Consider the following 18,744-nt stretch of genomic DNA (forward strand, 5'->3'; position numbering starts at 1 on the left):
TCACTTTGAAGAAGGCCCATTTACCCAAACACGTTGTCTATTCGTGGCCCTGCAAGGCCACTGTGTAACTAACGAATGTGTTGAGGTTTCATAATCCATCGCTGTCCATGCTGGGAATTTATTCGATCGGCTCGGTTGCTGAAGAAACCAACTCCCACTGCAGCATGTAGAACAACCATCTTCACTCACCCGCTTCCGTTCCTCCTTTAAAACAACCCCCCAGCTCCTCTCCCTGCTACTGCTACTCCCTGCCCCTGCCCCAGCTATTACCAGGCCTACCACTACTCATTTCACTACCCCTACCACTACCCCTATCATTACCCCTACCCCAATCGCTTTCACTACCACAACCCCTATCACTACCGCTACCCCAACCCCTGTCACTACCCCAACCCCTATCACTAACACTACCCCAGCCCCTATCACTACCACAACCCCTATCACTACCCCAACCCCTATCACTACCCCAACCCCTATCACCACCCCAACCTCTACCACAACCCCTATCACTACCACAACCTCTACCACTACCACAACCTCTACCACTACCATAACCCCTACCACTACCACAACCCCTATCACCACCCCAACCCCTACCACTACCACAACCCCTATCACTACCACAACCCCTACCACTACCACAACCCCCATCACTAACCGCGACTGCTGCTCCCTGTCCTGGCCCCCCTGCTATGACCAGGTCTACTCCAACCCCTCCTTCACCACTCCCACCTGTTCTCTCCTCAATGTCACCACAACTACACCACCACCACCACCACCATTAACGACAACCATCATATCACGCGCAATTGTATAATTGTTGTAAAGCGCCTCGGAATAAGGGCGCTGATATGAATCTATGTAAGATGAGAATAATCTCCCTGCAAGAAGAGTTGCATTTCCCGGTCCGCCCTTGCCAATCGGCGCACTGCCGGCTTTCCGCCAAATCCTGACGCGGGAAAGTTACCCGCGTCTCTATCGGGACGCAGCCTCATCCGGACGCCACGTTCCGGCCTTTCTCTTGCCAAGAGGGGGCCTCAGTGCGGGCACTTGGTTTCGTCGGTGTGGCTTTCAGGATCATCGCTAGCTTTGGAAATCTACGCATCAGATGTATTTATACCCACGCACACATACACACAATGACAAATACCCGCCCCCCCCCCTCCCCCGTATAGCATGGTAGACCGTTGCGGCAAGTGCTGTTTGCGAACATCCATCTCAATGCTTAAAAGCTACCCACATAAGTAACGTCGCCCCCTGACTGCGAAAACATGGCAGGTCCCTCCTGAAAAATAGTCTTGAGACTCGGTGAAGCTCTGCTGGGTAACGGGCGTCCTATATAAATCACCACAATAAACAACAGAGGGGAAAGAAAAAGGAAGGGATTTGAATCTGGACTTGACCTGGAGGCAGGAAGTCGACAGCACGGATCGCTGGGGGGGAGGCCGTTCCAGGCCACGGGGTCGGCAGGGGAGAAGGAGCGACGGTTGACTTGGGGCTTTCGGGGTCTGCGTCCGCAGGAGTGGTTCACCATGGTGGAGCACTACCGGCGGACGAGCTACACGGCCTCCGACCTCATCATGGGCAACGACTACTTCTTCCGCGTCTTCGCCGAGAACATGTGCGGCCTGAGCGAAGAGGCTGGCAACACCAAGAACAGCGCCTACATCCAGAAGACCGGTGGGCATGCACGCAAACACGCACACGAAAGATAAAGATCTCCCCGTATCGCCTTTAGCGGGCTGTTGGGGAAAGCGCTTTGGGCGAGCACCTATGAAGGCCGCAACGGCGTCGCGCCCGGGCCGCCTCTGTCTCGACCCTGGTATACAGGAGGCCGTGGGTTCGATCCCGAACCCGGGGACGCCTGCACATTTGGAGTTTGCATGCATTCTTCGTGGTCACGTGGATTTTTCCCCCGGTTTTATCCCTCCACGTTTAGGAACATGCACTGAGAGTATTTGGCTGCTAGACATTTTCACGTGATAAGCCACTTCGTTGGGCTATTATTTGTGGCCAGGTCGCTTCTGAAAACGAGTTACATAGCTCAGTAGTGGGCCTTACCTGGTAAAATAAAAAGTTTGGTTCAATTTTCAGGTTTGCACCTCACCACATTCACAGTTTCAGAATGTGAATTTATCCTGGAGAAATCCGATTAACTACAAGGGTCTTTTTCACAGATGTCCAATTTATCGAGGCATGCGCAGTCGTACCATTGGCACTTATTATTATTATCATCATTAGTATAATTGTTCCATTAGCCCCCTGAATCACTCGGACACGTTAACAGCCATACGACAAGACATGAAGCTCTCATTTGCCAATAGGCCAGTGTCGCCCGCAGAAGTTTGGGTTGACAGCGCCACGTGGCGTCTGCGGGGTCCCGGTAACGGGAGATGGAGGAATTCGCTGTTGCTTTTCAAATTCTTTCGGGCCGCGGCTTTGCACGACGAACCTGTCCGCGCCGGCGCAACGGATCGCGACAGATGCGGCGGCGCGGGAGATCGGATTCGGCGGATCCGATGCCGCCGACGCCGCCGCCGCCGCATTCCTCCGCCGTTCGTTTTCAAAGAGACGCGCAACTTTCCCTCGAAATGAATTTACGTCCAAGTTAAGAGCGGAGACGCACGTGTGGTACTCGTTTCGAACGAGCTTATCATCTTTAAATCGTTCTAAATCGGCAGCAAGGCGCGCAAAGGATGAGGGCATTTTGCAAAATGGAATATAGGTCTTTGTTTTTATTTGGCCCATTTCTAAAACCACTCCAACCGGCTCTCTCGTCCGCCTCTTTATTCCATCTGTTTTGATTCCCGTTTCCACCCGCGACAGCCGTCATCGGCTCGCGCCTTCTGCCCTTTCCACTTGTGTCCCCCTCCGTCAGTCGACCTGTCGCATTGAGACTGCTGCATGAACCTATAGTGGTGCCGTGTACTCCCTGCACTGAGTCAATTGACGGCAATTCTGCCGCTTGTGGCGGATGTTCGAAGTTCAAACCCCTCCGCTGCCCACTCCCCGTCCAGCTGCCCTGGTTAATGCCGTTAGTGGTGCGTCGTGCGTAAAGACACCGCGTACGCTTCGCAGTGCACGCCAGATATTCCCGTGCGTGACGTCAGTTCGAGAGCTCGCAGGTGGACGTGCGCGCCCACTCCGCTGCCCACGCTTTCCACATCTGATCGATTATCTGCAAATCACTTAATTGAGGAAAAACACGCACGTACAGCAAACCGCCTGTGGATGAATGCCCACCCCGCAGGGCCGGTGGCGGCGGTTGGAGTTTGCCCCGGGTGAGACTACCGCAGGCGGGTGCTACTGCGTGGGTGTCAGAGCGCCGACGCTAACGGCGATGGCCCACGCGTGCATGCGTGCGCGTGTGGTAGGCTCGACGTACAAGCGGCCGCCCTACCAGGAGCACGACTTCATGGAGGCACCCAAGTTCACGCACCCCCTCGTCGACCTCGTCGCCGTCGCCGGCTACAACGCCACGCTCAGCTGCTGCATCCGCGGGAACCCGCGGGTACGACGCGAGTCGGGGGCTCGAGTTCTGTGGGCGGGCACGGGGACACTGGCGAGCGCGCAGCGATGGCATTGCGTTGTGGCCGAAACGTCGTGAGAATTGTATTTTATTACATGACTTTACCGAAAGAACCAAGAAGATGAATCCCTGCAGTCACGAAAGCTTTAAATCGAAAGATGGCAGTTTGGCAACCCACAGGGTGCAAGTGTGCCGAGTGGCTCTGGCAATTCGATGGGTGGCCACTGATATGTTGAGATGAAGTGGGGGGTGGCGGGGGAGGGGGATGTCCACCGGCGGAGATGGGGGGGCGACGAGATCGGATTGGGGGGAGAAAGTACACGTGCATTAGAGGGACGTCATGCCGACCGTGAACCGATGTGGAGCGCGCAGCTTGGGCGAGGCACACGGTTGCTCGGAGGGGCGATGTGTCACTGGTCGAGACTCATTACGGAGCGGCAGCCAAAGGGGGGGTGATGAGTGTGCCCGAGATCGGCTCGTGTGCAGGAGGAGCTGGACGGATTGTCACATCGCTAGCCTGTGAGGGATGGCTACAACTTTGGGAGGCTTTCATCTAGCAGTGGACAAATGTTGGGTGAATGTGTAATCCGTTGGTTGTGTCGCTCTCGATATGGCTGGCTGTCCGAGTTTCCGGCTTTAACAACTGAACCATTGGAATCTTAAAACTGACATAGTCTGGCTTTAGTGAGTCGTGGGTGGGTGGGCACGCGGGTGCATGGGTGGCTGGGTGGGTAGGTGGGTGCATGAGTAGGTGGGAGCATGCATGGGGGTGAGTGTGTGGGTGGATGCGTGGGTGGGTGGGTGGCGAGCGAGTGGGTGGGTGGATGCGTGAGTGGGTGGGTTCGTGGGTGCATGGGCAGGTGTGGGTGGGTGGATGCGTGGGTGGGTGGGTTCGTGGGTGCATGGGCAGGTGGGGGTGGGGTCACGCATGGATGAGTGTGGGTGGATGAGTGGGTGGGTGGATGCGTGGGTGGGTGGGTGGCGGGTGAGTGGGTGGGTGGGTACGTGCGTAGGTGGGAGGCAGTTCACGTGGACGACGCAGACTGGCACCGCCGCGGAGGGCGGAGGAGGGCGTGGGAGAGGGCAAAGGAGCCGCAGCTCAAGAAGGAAACTTTCGTCGTATCTGATGGCCGTGGAGACAGGCGCAGCCCAGGCGCTTGCATCGTCTCTCGCACGCTGCGCAGGCAGCAGGAGCTCGGCCTGCGAAGTGCGACCGGCTCCGGCTCTGAGAGATCCGCACTCCCCCACTCTGTCTCATTTCATTGGCAGAGCTACGCCGGGAACCACAGTGTCGTTTGACCCGTTGACGTTCTCGCAAAAGTAGGCTACGGGCAACGTGACTTAGAATAAGAACGTCGGTTATTTACCCAGGAAAAGCTCGCCGAGGCTCAACACTTTTTACCCAGGAGGGTCCTGCTACTTTGCGATGTTTAGGCCAATTTTATTTATCGGCGTTTAGCTTCGTGTGGGAGGAGACCGGAGAATTTGGTCCATGCGCAGACACGACCCTGCGTGTGGAAGCCACAGAACATAGGGAGAGCGTGACGAATCTTTATACGTTTCCAGCTGAGAAGGGACAGCCATAGGCAGAAGAGAAAGGTTTTGAGCATGGATTTGATCGGAGCCAGGGATTTGGGAGCACACGTCGTCAGTGTGGAGGAAGATCCAGACCAAGTGGTAGCAGCAGAGAAGAAGCAACATCCCATTGAGGTGTTTGAGAGAATTCCTTGTGACTGGAGCAGAGAGTACATGGAGGGGAGTAGAGTGACATGAGAGTGGGAAGAGGTAGGAGAGTCTGTGGTGGGGAGCAGAGTGGGATGAGATGTAGGAGAGATGTAGGAGAGTCTGTGGGGGGAGCAGAGTGGGATGAGATGGGAGTGGGTGGAGGGGAGTAGAGTGAGATGAGATGTAGGAGAGTGGGTGGAGGGAGTAGAGTGAGATGAGATGTAGGAGAGTGGGTGGAGGGAGTAGAGTGAGATGAGAGGTAGGAGAGTGCGTGGAGGGGAGTAGAGTGAGATGACAGAGGGGAGATGTAGGAGAGTGGTGGAGGGAGTAGGAGAGTCTATGGTGGGGAGCAGAGTGGGATGAGATGTAGGAGAGTGGGTGGAGGGGAACAGAGTGAGATGAGATGTAGGAGAGTGGGTGGAGGGAGTAGAGTGAGATGACAGAGGGGAGAAGTAGGAGAGTGTGTGGTGGGGAGTAGAGTGAGATGACAGAGAGAGTGGGTGGAGGGGAGTAGAGTGAGATGACAGGGGATAGGTAGGAGAGTGCGTGGTGGAGGGGAGTAGAGTGAGAGGGGTATGTAGCGATAACTCAATGCAGCATCTTGAACGTAATCATGTACAAGTGGGAAATCTGCGTTGGAAGTGACGGAGGTGGAAGCACAGAGCAAGGGAAACCTCACTCCCATCATCATTAACACTGCCTATCGCCACACACGCGTCACCCCGCAGCTGAACACAGCGTACATTTTTGCGATAAGACAGTGTTAATGGTGATAGGCGTGGGGTGTTTACGATGGGTCTTGAGTGGTTGTGGTGGTGGTGGTGGAGGGGTACGTTTACAAGCTCCTGTCGCGCCGAGCGGAGGCCGGTTATTCGATTTTGGAAACTTTGCTCGGATCGCGGCTGTGGCCGGGAGAAGAGGGCGCAGGAAGGGTAGAAGGACGTGGGGGACGTTTTCTTCCATTGCCAGGGGCAGACCCATTGCTTTATGGTGGTGCCGCGGTGGCGAGATGCTATACGGGAGACATCTTGGCTTCGATCCTGACGCCTGTATATTTGGAGTTTGCATGTCTCTCATCCCCGTGGTCGCGTGGATTTTTCTCCGTGTCCTCCGGTTTTTCCCCATCATTTAGAATCAATGTGTGTTTTAGAGTATCTGGCTGCTATGAATATCCACATCACAATAAGTCAATTCGTGCAGCTATCATTTGTGGTCAGGTCGCTTCTGAAGAAGAGCTATATAGCTCAGTGCGCTTTACTTGTTTGAAAATACAAATGTTTAAGGTTTGGTTTTTAATTTCTCACCGAAAATATTCCCCTGTCGCATGCGCAGACGAGAGTATGTGGCACGTGGCCAGTTGCCACAGCCATAACGGGAGATGGATAATGGATGTGGTGGGTGATATTGTGGTTTTAAACAGTCAGCCGTTTTGGTAAACAAAATTGGTGGCATATTTCTAATTTTCGAAGTATATCAAATGTAATATTCGTCAAATATGACTCATTCATTTCTTTAAACAACAAATACGCTCATTACTAATTCTGAGAAACGTTCTCGGACAGCGATTGTCCACCTCTGGTTGACCGGCGGGATGGTCACCGTGAACTCTCACACGCGATGTTTCGCGGGCCACTGTGCATCGCTAATTTATTTTTTATAAATCTTGTTGCTGCCGCTGGTGCTGCACCCTTTATTAAAACACATTCCTGCGGAGGGAGCTGGTAGGAACGTTGGGTTGCTCGGTCAATGGCCAGGGTCAACGGCGGCGTGGTGTATTCCGCAAATGTGGCCGACTGTGAGGGCGGGCACAAGCCGGAGTGAGTAGGTTAAACGTTTAAGGGCACCACGGGGTGACCAGCCCCTCCCCACCCAGCCCCACCCTTCCCACCCCCCACCCAGCCCCATCCTCCCCACCCAGCCCCTCCCCACCCAGCCCCTCCCCACCCTCCCCTCCCTCCCTCCCACGCAGCCCCTCCCCACCTACGACGACCGCCAGGCCGCGCGTCCTCCCGCTTGCATCGCCGCTCGGAGTGTCAGCGGCCGCCACCGCTGACATCTGCTGAGGCCTCGAACCTCCTGCCGCAAGGACGGGGGGATCCGTGCCCCTTTCACGCTTCGGCCGTTACGATTACGCCGGGGAAATTCCGAAGCAACTCCCGGCGCGGCTCCGCGTCGCCGGAGAAGGGGGGTGGGGGATGGCTCAGCTGTCGCGCCGAATCGGGAGCGCTCCGAGGGAGATTTAGGGATTTGTCGAACATGCCTCGGCTAAACCTCGCCGGCAAACAAATTGGCACGTCAGCGCACGCTGTAATATAAACGACTCCAAAAATCGCCGTCGTCGCGTCCGTCGTTAGAAAACCACCTCGTGATGGGAGAATTTACAGTGAGGCTAGAGTTTTGGTCCAGAATCCCCTTCTCTTTTTATTATTATCATCATCATCATCAATCACCCCTATCATAAGTCATTATCAATCCACTGCTGGATAAAGGTCTCACCAAAGCCGTTGCACTGCCAGACATGTGACCGATGTGGAAGAGCAGGCCAACGTAGACCCTCTAGAGGGGCTCTCTGCAACTCTGTCTAGTGGAAGCCCTTCTGCCAGCAGCAGGGGCGTTAGCCAGCATTTGCAGGGGCTGCACCTCTACCTCTTAAAGCACCCGGATGCCACCGCATCTCACGATGCTCAACAAAACAAGTGGCAACGTGACCAAGAATGTATCGCGGAAGAAAGGAGATGTGTAAGGGTTGACTCGGCCCATCATCACCCCTGCAGGGGCCGATACAATTAATCACCAGTTTGTGCGGAAGTCAACAATGGGTTTGTCCTGTGGATAGACTCGTCCTCGTCCTTGGCCAGAGGAACATGGAATTTTAACCGTTGTCTCGGGGCCGTAGACGGGCGGTTAACAGCGCTCCTCAGTGCTCTTCGGAGCAGGAGTTCACTGTGGCGTCGTCTCCTGCGATTGGTCAACGGAAGGTGTTCGTGCAGAAGGTTGTGCGTACGGAAGGTTGTGCGTACGGAGGAGCCACGGAGAGGCGTGAAGGGGGGGAGATCAGTGTCGAAACGCTCCACCTTTTTGCCTTCGTCGGCGATGGAGATGCTGTGCCGTGAATTATTTTTTTTCTCATCATCATCATCATCCTCCTCCTAAAAATGGACCACAAAAGAGCGTTCGTGAACACGCTCCGACTCGTGTCACCGTAACCTCCGGAGCATAAAGACGCTTTGGAAAGTAAGACCCTCCCCCCACTCCTCCACCCCCCCCGAACTTGCGCCCGGTGTCGACAGCGCGATACAATTCTGGTGGCGCACGCACGCAGCTACCAGACGCACGACCACCCTTCCACTTTACATTCCAGCATGAAAAAGAAATGCATATTTTACAACCCGGAGTAATATGGTAATTACACAGCAAGACGTGTGCGCGTGTGTGTAATTACCGTGGCTTTCGGACACAAACGCCGCAAAAACAAGACTCCACTGAACAAAGCATGTAAATCACATACGGGATGATACTAAACATACGGCACCGCGTGTATTTCAATACAGTAATACCGTCGTCACCTCCGATGACCGTCTGGAATGCTCTTCCTTCCGATATTAGGAAGCCGCTGGAGCTACGCACTTCTACATCATCATCATCTAGATTGAAAAACTAATTTCTTTAGAACTGCTTTTTGTGGTTAGTTTGTTGTCCTTCCCCCCCACACGTCCGATGAGCTCGTTTGGCTACGTACGGCGCGAAAGAAGTTCAACACACAAGCTGTGTACGTACGTCAGCCATTGTCTATCCACTGCTGGGTGAAACCCAAGCTGAGCCGAACGCTCTCCGTCTCGGTCCGGCGATGGGGTGGTTGGCCCGTGAAACTGATCACCATCACCATCAACACCTCGGGGGCGGTTATTGTTTCCCTCCTTCGACTGCCATTCCGTCACCAGCCTCGTACACCGGCCGTTCGTAACCTCCTCGTGACGCGCCCTGCCAAGGCCCATGCTCTCTACTTAACACACAACGTCATCTGCTCTGCACGATTTATATTTAAGCAAATTAGTCTTTACTCTTTGGTTCTTTCGGTAAAGTCACTTGGGTATAAAATAAAATAAATCACCGACGTGACTTTACCGAAAGAACCAAAGAGTTTGAATTCCTGCAGTCACGAAAGCTTAAAATCAAGATTAAATTACTCTTACTCGGTGCACGTTTAAGAGTTTTAAATAGATTGCGTATTGTATAATTACCATTCGGTGACGCCATAATTATTTCAACTCGTACGTATTATTTTCCGGCTCTCTCGCCGTTACGGTGATGAGAGTTTGTAGTTATATAACTCACCTACAGGACCGCGTAGATAGAACGCGTGTTTATTTTTACCTGCTGTGATTTGTATATGCAAGGCTTTCTATTCTGGGTGTGCGCGTCTGGGCGGTGTGTACGGATGCCTCGGTGGTGTCACGGTTATCGCTCTGCCCTACGAAGCCGGCTGGCCCGAGTTCGATTCCCGCTCACGGCCAACGCCAGCGACGATTATCTGAACCCCCCCCTAGGTCGACTCAGCCTCAAATTTGTACCTCGTGTGGTGTGTAAAACATCGCTACTAGGGAAACAAAGGCGGCCAGGCTTGGTGCTGGCCACCCACCCCCTCGTGTGCCGTTCCGGCCTTCACAGGTGCTCGCTAACAGCACTTGTCCCAACATTCTGTGAAGGCTATATGGGGGATGTTTGTCTACCGTCATCTCCTCCTTCTGCACCACCACCATCATGATATGCCACTTGCCACCACCACCACGTCCTTTTTCTCGACCGTAACTACCACCCCCGTTCACCTTCACCACCACCATCACCACCACCATTACCCCTGCCTACTACTACCACCATCACCACAACCACCACCCCTGTCCACCATCATCAAAACTACAACCGCCACCACTTCCCCCACCATCAACCTCTGCCAACACCACCTCCTCGTCAACCTCATCCACCAACCACCACTCCCTGTTCCCCTTCCTCCCCCCTCCCATCCCCCTTCACCTCTCCCGGCAGCCCAAGATCATATGGTTCAAGAACAAGGTGAACCTGCAGGAGGACCCGCGCTACCGCATGTTCGGGCACCAGGGCGTGTGCACGCTGGAGATCCGCAAGCCCGGCCCGTACGACGGCGGCGTCTACACCTGCCGCGCCATCAACTCGCTCGGGGAGGCCGAGGCCGAGTGCAAGCTGGAGGTCAAAGGTGAGGCGGAGCTGTGGCGGTGGTGGCGTCTGGGAGATGTTCGCTCGCGTGGTTGGAACTCCGCGGGAGGGGGGCGGTGGAGAACGGTCGATGGTTTCGGCGTCTTCGGGAGAGGGGGGCGGCGAGGGGTTTGCTGAGCGTGAGCTGGATGTGTGGGGGCCGGTGTTGCCATTGTCGTCGTCATTGTCATCGTCATCACATTATCAGTCATCGTCGCCGTCGTCGTCATGGTCATCATTATCATCACTGTCATCATCGTCATGACCGTTATATCTACTGTCATCGTCATCACCGTCGTCGCCTTCACCATCGCCAGCATCGTAATTGTCACTGCTGTCATAATCGCCATCATCCTTACCGTCATCATCACCATCATCGTCATCATGGTCGTCGTCATCATCATCACTGTGTTGTGATATGACTTATTGTCTTATGTACCGCTGTTATTGATGTTTAACGCTGCATTTCTACCTGACAGCCTTAACGATCACAACTTAATGGAATAACTCTCAAGCACATTCCTTTGCTGATGTCTCTGTCCATGATGTTTTGCACCTGCTCTCGTCATCACGCGATGCGACAAAGACTCCGTTTACAGCTCCCGCAGAGGAGGTCACGACAAACCCTGTGTTCGTGAACAACCCGCAGAACGAGATACCACAGAACTACTTCTTAGAGCCCTTCACTTGACCCTTTTTTCCCACACTAGGCACTTCATCACGTACCCCGCTATGTCGACACGCAACATCCAGAATGTTTCCTTCCCAGGGCGAGATTGCAGCCAAGTCGAGGGCAGCACCGATTATTTTTTTTTCCGCGCCGCTAACTTTTTATTTCACGTACTCATTGGTGACCGGGCTGAGGCTGCCACTTGTCTTGCTGTGGAGAACCGGTTTGATCGTGAAAACCCCACACGCACGTCAACAACACTGCCTGAACGAGGGGAAAAAACTATATAATCGGCAAAGTTTTGGGAAATGGGTGCAATGCAGAAGGGTCGTTTCCCAAAACGTCGCTCATTTCATACATTATTTTTGTTATTCTTTTAAAGCCGCGTTGCTGACGAGTGTGTGTAGTTGTTAATCTTCCCTATGCACCGCTGACAACTCAGCAGCAGCACCGCCATGACCAAATCATGAATCAGTTTAGCCCACGGGTGGATAGATCCTGGATTCGAACTCGAACTCTGACCCCGGGTCCGCCTGGCCTCATCTCGGGCAACGTTTGCGTAACGCCCGCCCCGTGGATGGCGTGGTGCCGGTACCGCTCTCTGCCTCGCATCCGCGCCTGCGGGTGACAACGGGCAGACTTACTGATGAGATCTTGATTTGAAGCTTTCGTGACTGCAGGAATCCATACTCTTTGGCTCTTTCGGTAAAGTCACGTGGGTAGAAATAAAACAATAAGACATCGCGGCTATCGCGATTTTCACCTGAAGACGGGCGCTTGTGTTGCGTTCGAAACGACGTGATTTATTTGGTTTCATTTCTACCTAGGCGACTTTAGCGAGTTACTGATGAGAGTTTCAGTGGCACAGCCGAGAGGCACTGCCCTGTGGGCCAGTGCTGGCCGTGGCCCGGCCTGTTCCCCCAGGGTCGAGATGTGTGCATCGTGCGCGGCCCGGTGTGTCAGTCGGGCACTTCGTAGGAGGTGCTCGTTGACGGCACTTCGCCCCAACGCGATGCCCCCCACCCCCCTTCCCTTACCCCTTCATCATCGGCATGCTCTATTGATGCCGCTAAGGTTCCAATGCAGCACATCTCCAGTGGCCAGAACAAAGGGGCGTCTGAGATCGTAACAAGGGAATCGCTGTCACTCGCAACAAGGGAATCTTCGTCGTCGTTGTCACTCAGTAAAGACGCAGTTGCAGATCCTGTTGCGTGGTGCTCCGGCGTGTGAATGCGCGTGCGTACCCGACTGCGCACTCGTGATAAACCTCGGCGATAAGAGTTGCGCGTTTATAAATGCCTTACTTACTAAATACAACGTGCAGAAACGATGCGGAAGACAGTATATGCGGACAAAAATATATATTTTTTTAAATCAAAGTTGCCGAACAACGGGACCAAGGGGCCCAATACGGCGTGTGGCCAGCAAAAGACAAAACCGAGGGGCTAGAAACGGTGCTCCACACCACGCTCACTTCCTTCTGTCCACTGCATTTGAGCTCTCCGGACGCTGTCTGAAAATCACGTGGACACGTGGACATACCACGTCTTTAATATTGTTTAATTAAGCAAGACATTGATTCGTCGTGGGTGCATTCATTTTTTTTTCGGATGAGCTGTTCCACAATGCCCATGCCAATAATTAGCGGCGGTAATCTGGAGATAAATACATTTGGTATCTGCGCAATTCTTATAGTACAAAGGCTATCATCACAAGATGATAGCCTTTGGCACACAGAAGGTCGATCCCGGACCCTGACGATGCCTGTTGTATATTTGTAGTCCGTGCTCTCTCTCTCTCTCCCCGTGGCAGTTGCGTGGATTTTTTTCCCTGGGGGCCTCCGGTTTTGCCCTCCACATTTAGAAACAACACGCGGTTATTATTATTTTGGCCGCTACTATAAATCCCCAAATGCGATGGTGATGATATCGCCACTATTGACGAGCTATCAACGAGTGGCCCAGATTGCCTCTGAAAACAAGATCTAATAGCTCACCGGCGGTTGACCCGGTGAATAAAATAGTTTAGTGTTGTTGTTGTTTCTGCTTTGTAAGCATTAACAAGAACGAGTGCCACCTTGGGCCGCCTTGCAGAGCTGGAGGCGCCCACTTTGGCAACGGCAGCAGCAGGGCACACGCTGTCCTGGCCACAATGACTCCGGCGTTGATCTCCCCGGCGGGTCGCTTGTTGACAGCCGCGATGCTTTGCGCGACACGTTCCGGGAGCTGCGATCTAAAAATACACCCCTCTCGCTACCTTTGCGGTGGTGCGCGTTTGTTCGATGCAGCGCACGCACGCACAGGGATATTCGTGGCGCGCTCTGTATCGTTGAATGCAATGTATTGAAGATCGGCTGAGTGGACGTTGTTATATAACGATTATCTCACTGGCAAGCAGCGATTAATCTTAGCCGGGGCAGTCCAGTACGACGTGCGAAAGGGATTATTTTGGGGCGCCGCGTCCACGTGGCCTTGTTTTGTCCTGACGCCGCTCTAAAAGGCGTGCGATGCTGTGCCTCTCCACGCAGGCATAGATGCTGCAACGATATGGGATTAAGCGGATTATTGTGGAGAGGCTCACCTTGTGCTCCTTCGTGATAGTGCCTCACTCCCAAACAATCCCTGCGCTATAACCCCGTCGGCCTAGCATCGTTCCGGAAAACACCGAGCGAGAAAGTGAGCGCCGGTTTAGAAGGGAGAGTAAAAGGAGGGGGAGCTGGAAACACATAAGTACGGCAAAACGACAGCAGCGACAACGGTTGAAAGTGACATCTTTTAATCGCCATCGCTACCGTGAGCCCCCGGGATGACGACCCACCCCCCCAAGACGTCGCTGTCTCGCTCGCTCCGACGACGCGATGATTGTCCAGCGCCTGCAGCACGAGCCGATCCCATCTCCTGGGAAAGCCAGAGGGGAACGCAACCTCGAGTCGGGCACCACGCATGCAGCGCGCGCACAGGGAAGTTCGCTAAGGGACAAAATGATACAGAAACCTGAAACAATAATTGAAAATAATTTTAAACGTCGTGGTTTTTGTTTTAATTAAATTTTTTTTATCTACGTGACTTTACCGAAAGAACCAAAGAAGAATAATAATAATTTAAAACGTCACTGCAGCCATCCGGGCCATGTTCGTTAACCCTTGAGCCGATGGTTCCCAAAATGCCTCATTGTGACCAACGAGAGTGAGGAATGCTGTCAATAATTGTCTTCGTTTAATCTCCAAATGAGAGCTACTGCACGATGGCCAGCGTGTTGTCTTGGGAAGAGGCCGCAGTATGCTTGGCAGGGAACATCTTTTCAGGCGGGATTAAAAAAAAAACCCTAATGTGAGATGAAACATCCATGGAAGTGCAATTAGAATCGAGGCAGCTTTCCGGCCACGGTGGGACACTGCCTGTATGTGGACACTGCCTGTATGTGGACACTGCCTGTATGTGGACACTGCACGAATGGCAACACGCTGTCCATATGGGGTGACACTGTCGACTCCGGCAGTATTTGCCACCCCGGGGTGACAAATACTGCCCCCCCCCCCTCCTGACTCGTGCACTAATTTATTGAAACACGTGACGGGTCAAGATCCGGGTTGGCCGGAGGGATAGTGTTGTGTGTGGGGAGGGTGGGGGTGGGGGGGGATGTGCGTCAACTTGCTAAGTGGCCGCTAAAGCGCATTGGCCGAGGCTGCAGTTGTTCGACGTGGTCTATCTGTTTGGGCGCCGCGTGTGGCGCGCATTCCTTACCTTGCATGGGCGTCCCCGCGGGCAGCCTTGGTGCCACTCCGGACCTCGGCGTAAACGTCGGGATAAAAGGGGACGCCGAGAATAGAAGGTGCGTGCGTGCGCGCAGTTTCCGTGCCCCGCGTCTGTGCGAGTGTGCCGTCACCGGACTCTCCGGGGGGGACCCTGACGACTTTGTCTCCTCCGAGGCCAGATCACCTTCACTTGCCTCCCCCCACCTTTAAGCCGGGTCCACACCTGAGTGATCAGTTGCACGTGGCAACTCTGTTGCGTGCGTACGTGTGGACGTCTCCGCAACCGGTTGCTCGCAGCCGAAGCGGATTCTACGTCCAAGCGTCGATCCGCTCGACGATGACTACCGATGTGTTTCATCACGTGACAAATTTACGACATTGACTGGTTTATTAAATCCTGAACCTGCTGTTTAATGTCCTTGTTTTGCGTGAATACTGGCGCAGGTGTGGACAAAGCAGTTGCAGGCGATGATTAGGTTTGCGGCAGATTCACTTTCCCAAATGCCTTGACCCCCCCCTTCCCCCAAAGGTGATGGAGGCATCCGAGGTGTCATGTATCGAGAGCAGATATGGAATATTAATCGATTTTGTTGTTGTACGTGCCGGCCTGTTGTATGCTGGGTAATATAATTATCGAGTTATTCACAGGTGTAGATCGGCGTGGTGCTCGTATGTTAACAATAATGGGATGTCGCTACGTCGTAATTTCGTGCTGTGTTTGTTCGTCGCGGGTAATATAATTGTAAAACGCGCAATGAAGCGGGACTGAGACCAATCTAATCACAGGCGGCTGAAACGTGGATCCGAACCACAGGCTCTCAGGATTATCCAGCTCGGCGCCTGACCCTCCGTGTCACCCGAACGCCCTCGGGTCACGAATCCTTCAAATGGCCCATGTCCTCGGCACGCTGTCCATTTCCCCATCGCGCCGTTGGTGCTACCGGCACCACGCAATCCACGGGCCGGCCGTCACGCAAACGTTGACCGAGATGAGGCCAGGCGGCCCGGGGGTCAGAGTCCTAACAAAGCGCCTCCTGTCGATGCGGTCCTAACTGGCCACGTCTCCGTGCCCCCCCCCCCCCCCTCGTCGGTCGCGATCTGCTCGTCCGTCTGCCACGATCGCGACGTCGTTCTGGACCAAACGTGGAGGGCGATTCGCGAGTTGTTGTGGTTGTTGTTGTTGATTTTTTTTTGTCGTGAGCCGAAATACGCGCTTTGTTTCTCGGACTCAAAGTCCTTCTAAGCTGTCACACTTCGTCCTTCCGAGTTTCCTTTGTCGTTGCGCGCAGCACGCGCCTGATGATTGCTAAACACGTCCCAACGTGCATACGCATACACACCAGGTCTCTCTCTGAATTTCAATCGGTGCTCTCCATATCGCCTGGGACATGGACGCACACACAAATATACAGTAGCTGTACACGCTTACATAAGCGCACGTACGCCCACTAGCACACACGTGCACACACACGTAGACACACATGTACAAAGACAAATATCCCCCGTATAGCCTTAACAGACTGTTGAATCAACACGTACACACAATGCATATCTCGCCTCGGAATTACTACGTAGACACGTACACACAAGATCGACCGACTGCTGACGAATGCTACAGTTCGGCAATCATCAGGCGTGTGCACGAGTGTGATGGCTTTGTTTATATTTGAAAGGGGGGGGGGGGGGGTGTGGTGAATTGGTCATCATCGGAGAGGCACCCCCGAGGTTGGCCGCGATGAAAGGCAGCTGGGAAACGCAGAAACGTTCCGTGATTGTGTTGCACAATCGGCGTAGGAAACGAGCAAACGCGTTGCCGGCGGTGGTTCTGTGCACACAGGACTGGCGCGACGTGTCTCTTCCCGTACCTTGACTCCTGCGTAATTGCATACAAATGCGACGTTTGTATACAACGTGGTGTTCTTGGAAAGGTCGTCCATTCTTTGCTATCGTCGCAAACACTGTCTTTCATAGCTTACCAAATGTGTCGAAGCAAATTATTTTGGCAATAGCTCGTCTTCGGATCAATAACCTTTTTTAACGTAAAATAACCAAATATTTACCTTAATTACCCCAATCAGGCCTCGTTTAAGTCCCAAGGCACTAATTGGCTGTGGCAACTGGTCACGTGATGCCTACTCCCGTCTGCACATGCGGTGATGACTTAACAACTAAATTGTAAACATTTTTTTTTATTTAAACCAGGTAAGGCTCACTGAGCTTATAAAGCTCTTTTTTTCCAGAAGCGACCTGACTAAAAATGATAGCTCAAGGAAGCGGCTCATCGCCACGTGGAAAATCATAGCAGCCAAAATACTCTCGTCATGCCGTGTTCCTAAAGGTGGAGGAAAAACCAGAGGCACCGGAGAAAATTCCACGCGACCAAACATACAGCAGGCGTCAGGGTCGGAATCGAACGCACGACCTCCTGTATACCTGTATACCAGGCGAGGTAGTTAACATCTCGGCACCCTGAGCAGGTGGTAGTAGTAGCAGTGAACTCGAAATCACGTCAATTCCCGACTACATTTGGTGCGTACGTTTATATCCCGTCATGCAGCAGGGTTTGTTCGCTGTCATAGCCGTGCGAAAATATGTTGTGACCTGTGCTTTTCATTCCACAGCTAAAACACGAACCGCAACACACGCACACACACACGCAATTGACAGTGATGATATGCTGTATGTTTTAATATACACGTACAGATGCTGCAGTGTATTGTGGTAGGCACATGCATTTCGATTGCCTATGCATTCCCCATTGGCTGGTGATGCATTGCCGACGGTGTGTGTGCTGTGACAAACGTATTCTTAGGTTTTTTCGGTAAAGTAACGTAGGTAAAAAATTAAAATTAATAAAAGTAAAATAAAATTAAAATAAAATAAAAACCACGACGTTTCGGAGGCAACACAAGCTTCCGTCTTCAGGTGGAACCGTCACAGCACGATAGCTGTATCACTTGATTTTATTAATTTTATTTTTATTTTACTTTAAATTTTTATTTTTTACCTACGTGACTTTACCGAAAAACCCTAAGAATATGAATCCTTGCAGTCACGAAAGCTTCAAATCTAGAATGTGACAAACGTGTCAACGTGGAGACTGAATGGGCAGTGGCAGGGACGCTTGGCTTGGCTGCATTGAAGGCAGAACTCGTCACCGTATTCTCCGTGGCGCTGGCTGCGGTGTGTAAAGACGCACTCCAAATCATTGTGCCCCGGTGCCAGCAGGGTTGATCTCGGCTCTTGCGCGCGTCCACGGATTGTTCTGACGGCACGCCCGTTGACTCTTGCGAGCGAGAGTCGAACGCGTTCGATTCTCGCTCTGCTTGATTCGATGCGTGCCTGTGTCTCGAGGAGAATCTACGCAACGAGCGTGAGAGACGAGTTCGATCGATGATTTGACGAATCTTTACCTGCCGAGGAATCTGCGTTCACACTATTTTGGACCCATGAAGGTGATCGCTTTAAGTGACTCCCCCCCCACCCCGGTGTTAGTGAGCAGCAAAAAAATAATTGTGAAATTACAGAAGTTCCTCTACCCCCACCGTGCCCGTGCCAAGCCGCGATGCCCACACCCTGCCTATTCAGTGCGCTCTGCGCTGCGGGACTGTGATGTTCCCTCTCCCATGAGCTTTCGGGTCGCACCGTGCGTCGATTCGCAACGATGTCCGACGTTTCGCTCCACACGTGCCGGACGAAGACGCTCCCACCAGCAGCACGTGCGGCGCGAGCCGTCTGGCATTGCGCTTCCGAACAACGCCGTGGCACGACCCCGAAAGCTCATGGGAGAACTGCACGGCAGAGCCGTGGAAACCTACGCTGTGGTGATTGCTCGCT

The 18,744-nt window shown here is 53.2% G+C and overlaps 1 protein-coding gene across 1 annotated transcript in view; it reads left to right on the forward strand.

Annotated features, from left to right (window-relative positions):
• LOC133350231 (myosin-binding protein C, cardiac-type-like) overlaps nt 1–18,744 on the forward strand; it is an 82,391-nt gene that overhangs the window by 57,634 nt on the left and 6,013 nt on the right. The window contains 3 exon segments of the mRNA XM_061564344.1: nt 1,521–1,680; nt 3,375–3,511; nt 10,298–10,484. Of these exon segments, the coding sequence (XP_061420328.1) occupies nt 1,521–1,680; nt 3,375–3,511; nt 10,298–10,484 (484 nt within the window).

The sequence above is a fragment of the Lethenteron reissneri genome, chromosome 33 (genome assembly GCF_015708825.2).
Source record: "Lethenteron reissneri isolate LAM-NWPU_2019-01 chromosome 33, ASM1570882v1, whole genome shotgun sequence".
Classification (NCBI taxonomy): domain Eukaryota; kingdom Metazoa; phylum Chordata; class Hyperoartia; order Petromyzontiformes; family Petromyzontidae; genus Lethenteron; species Lethenteron reissneri.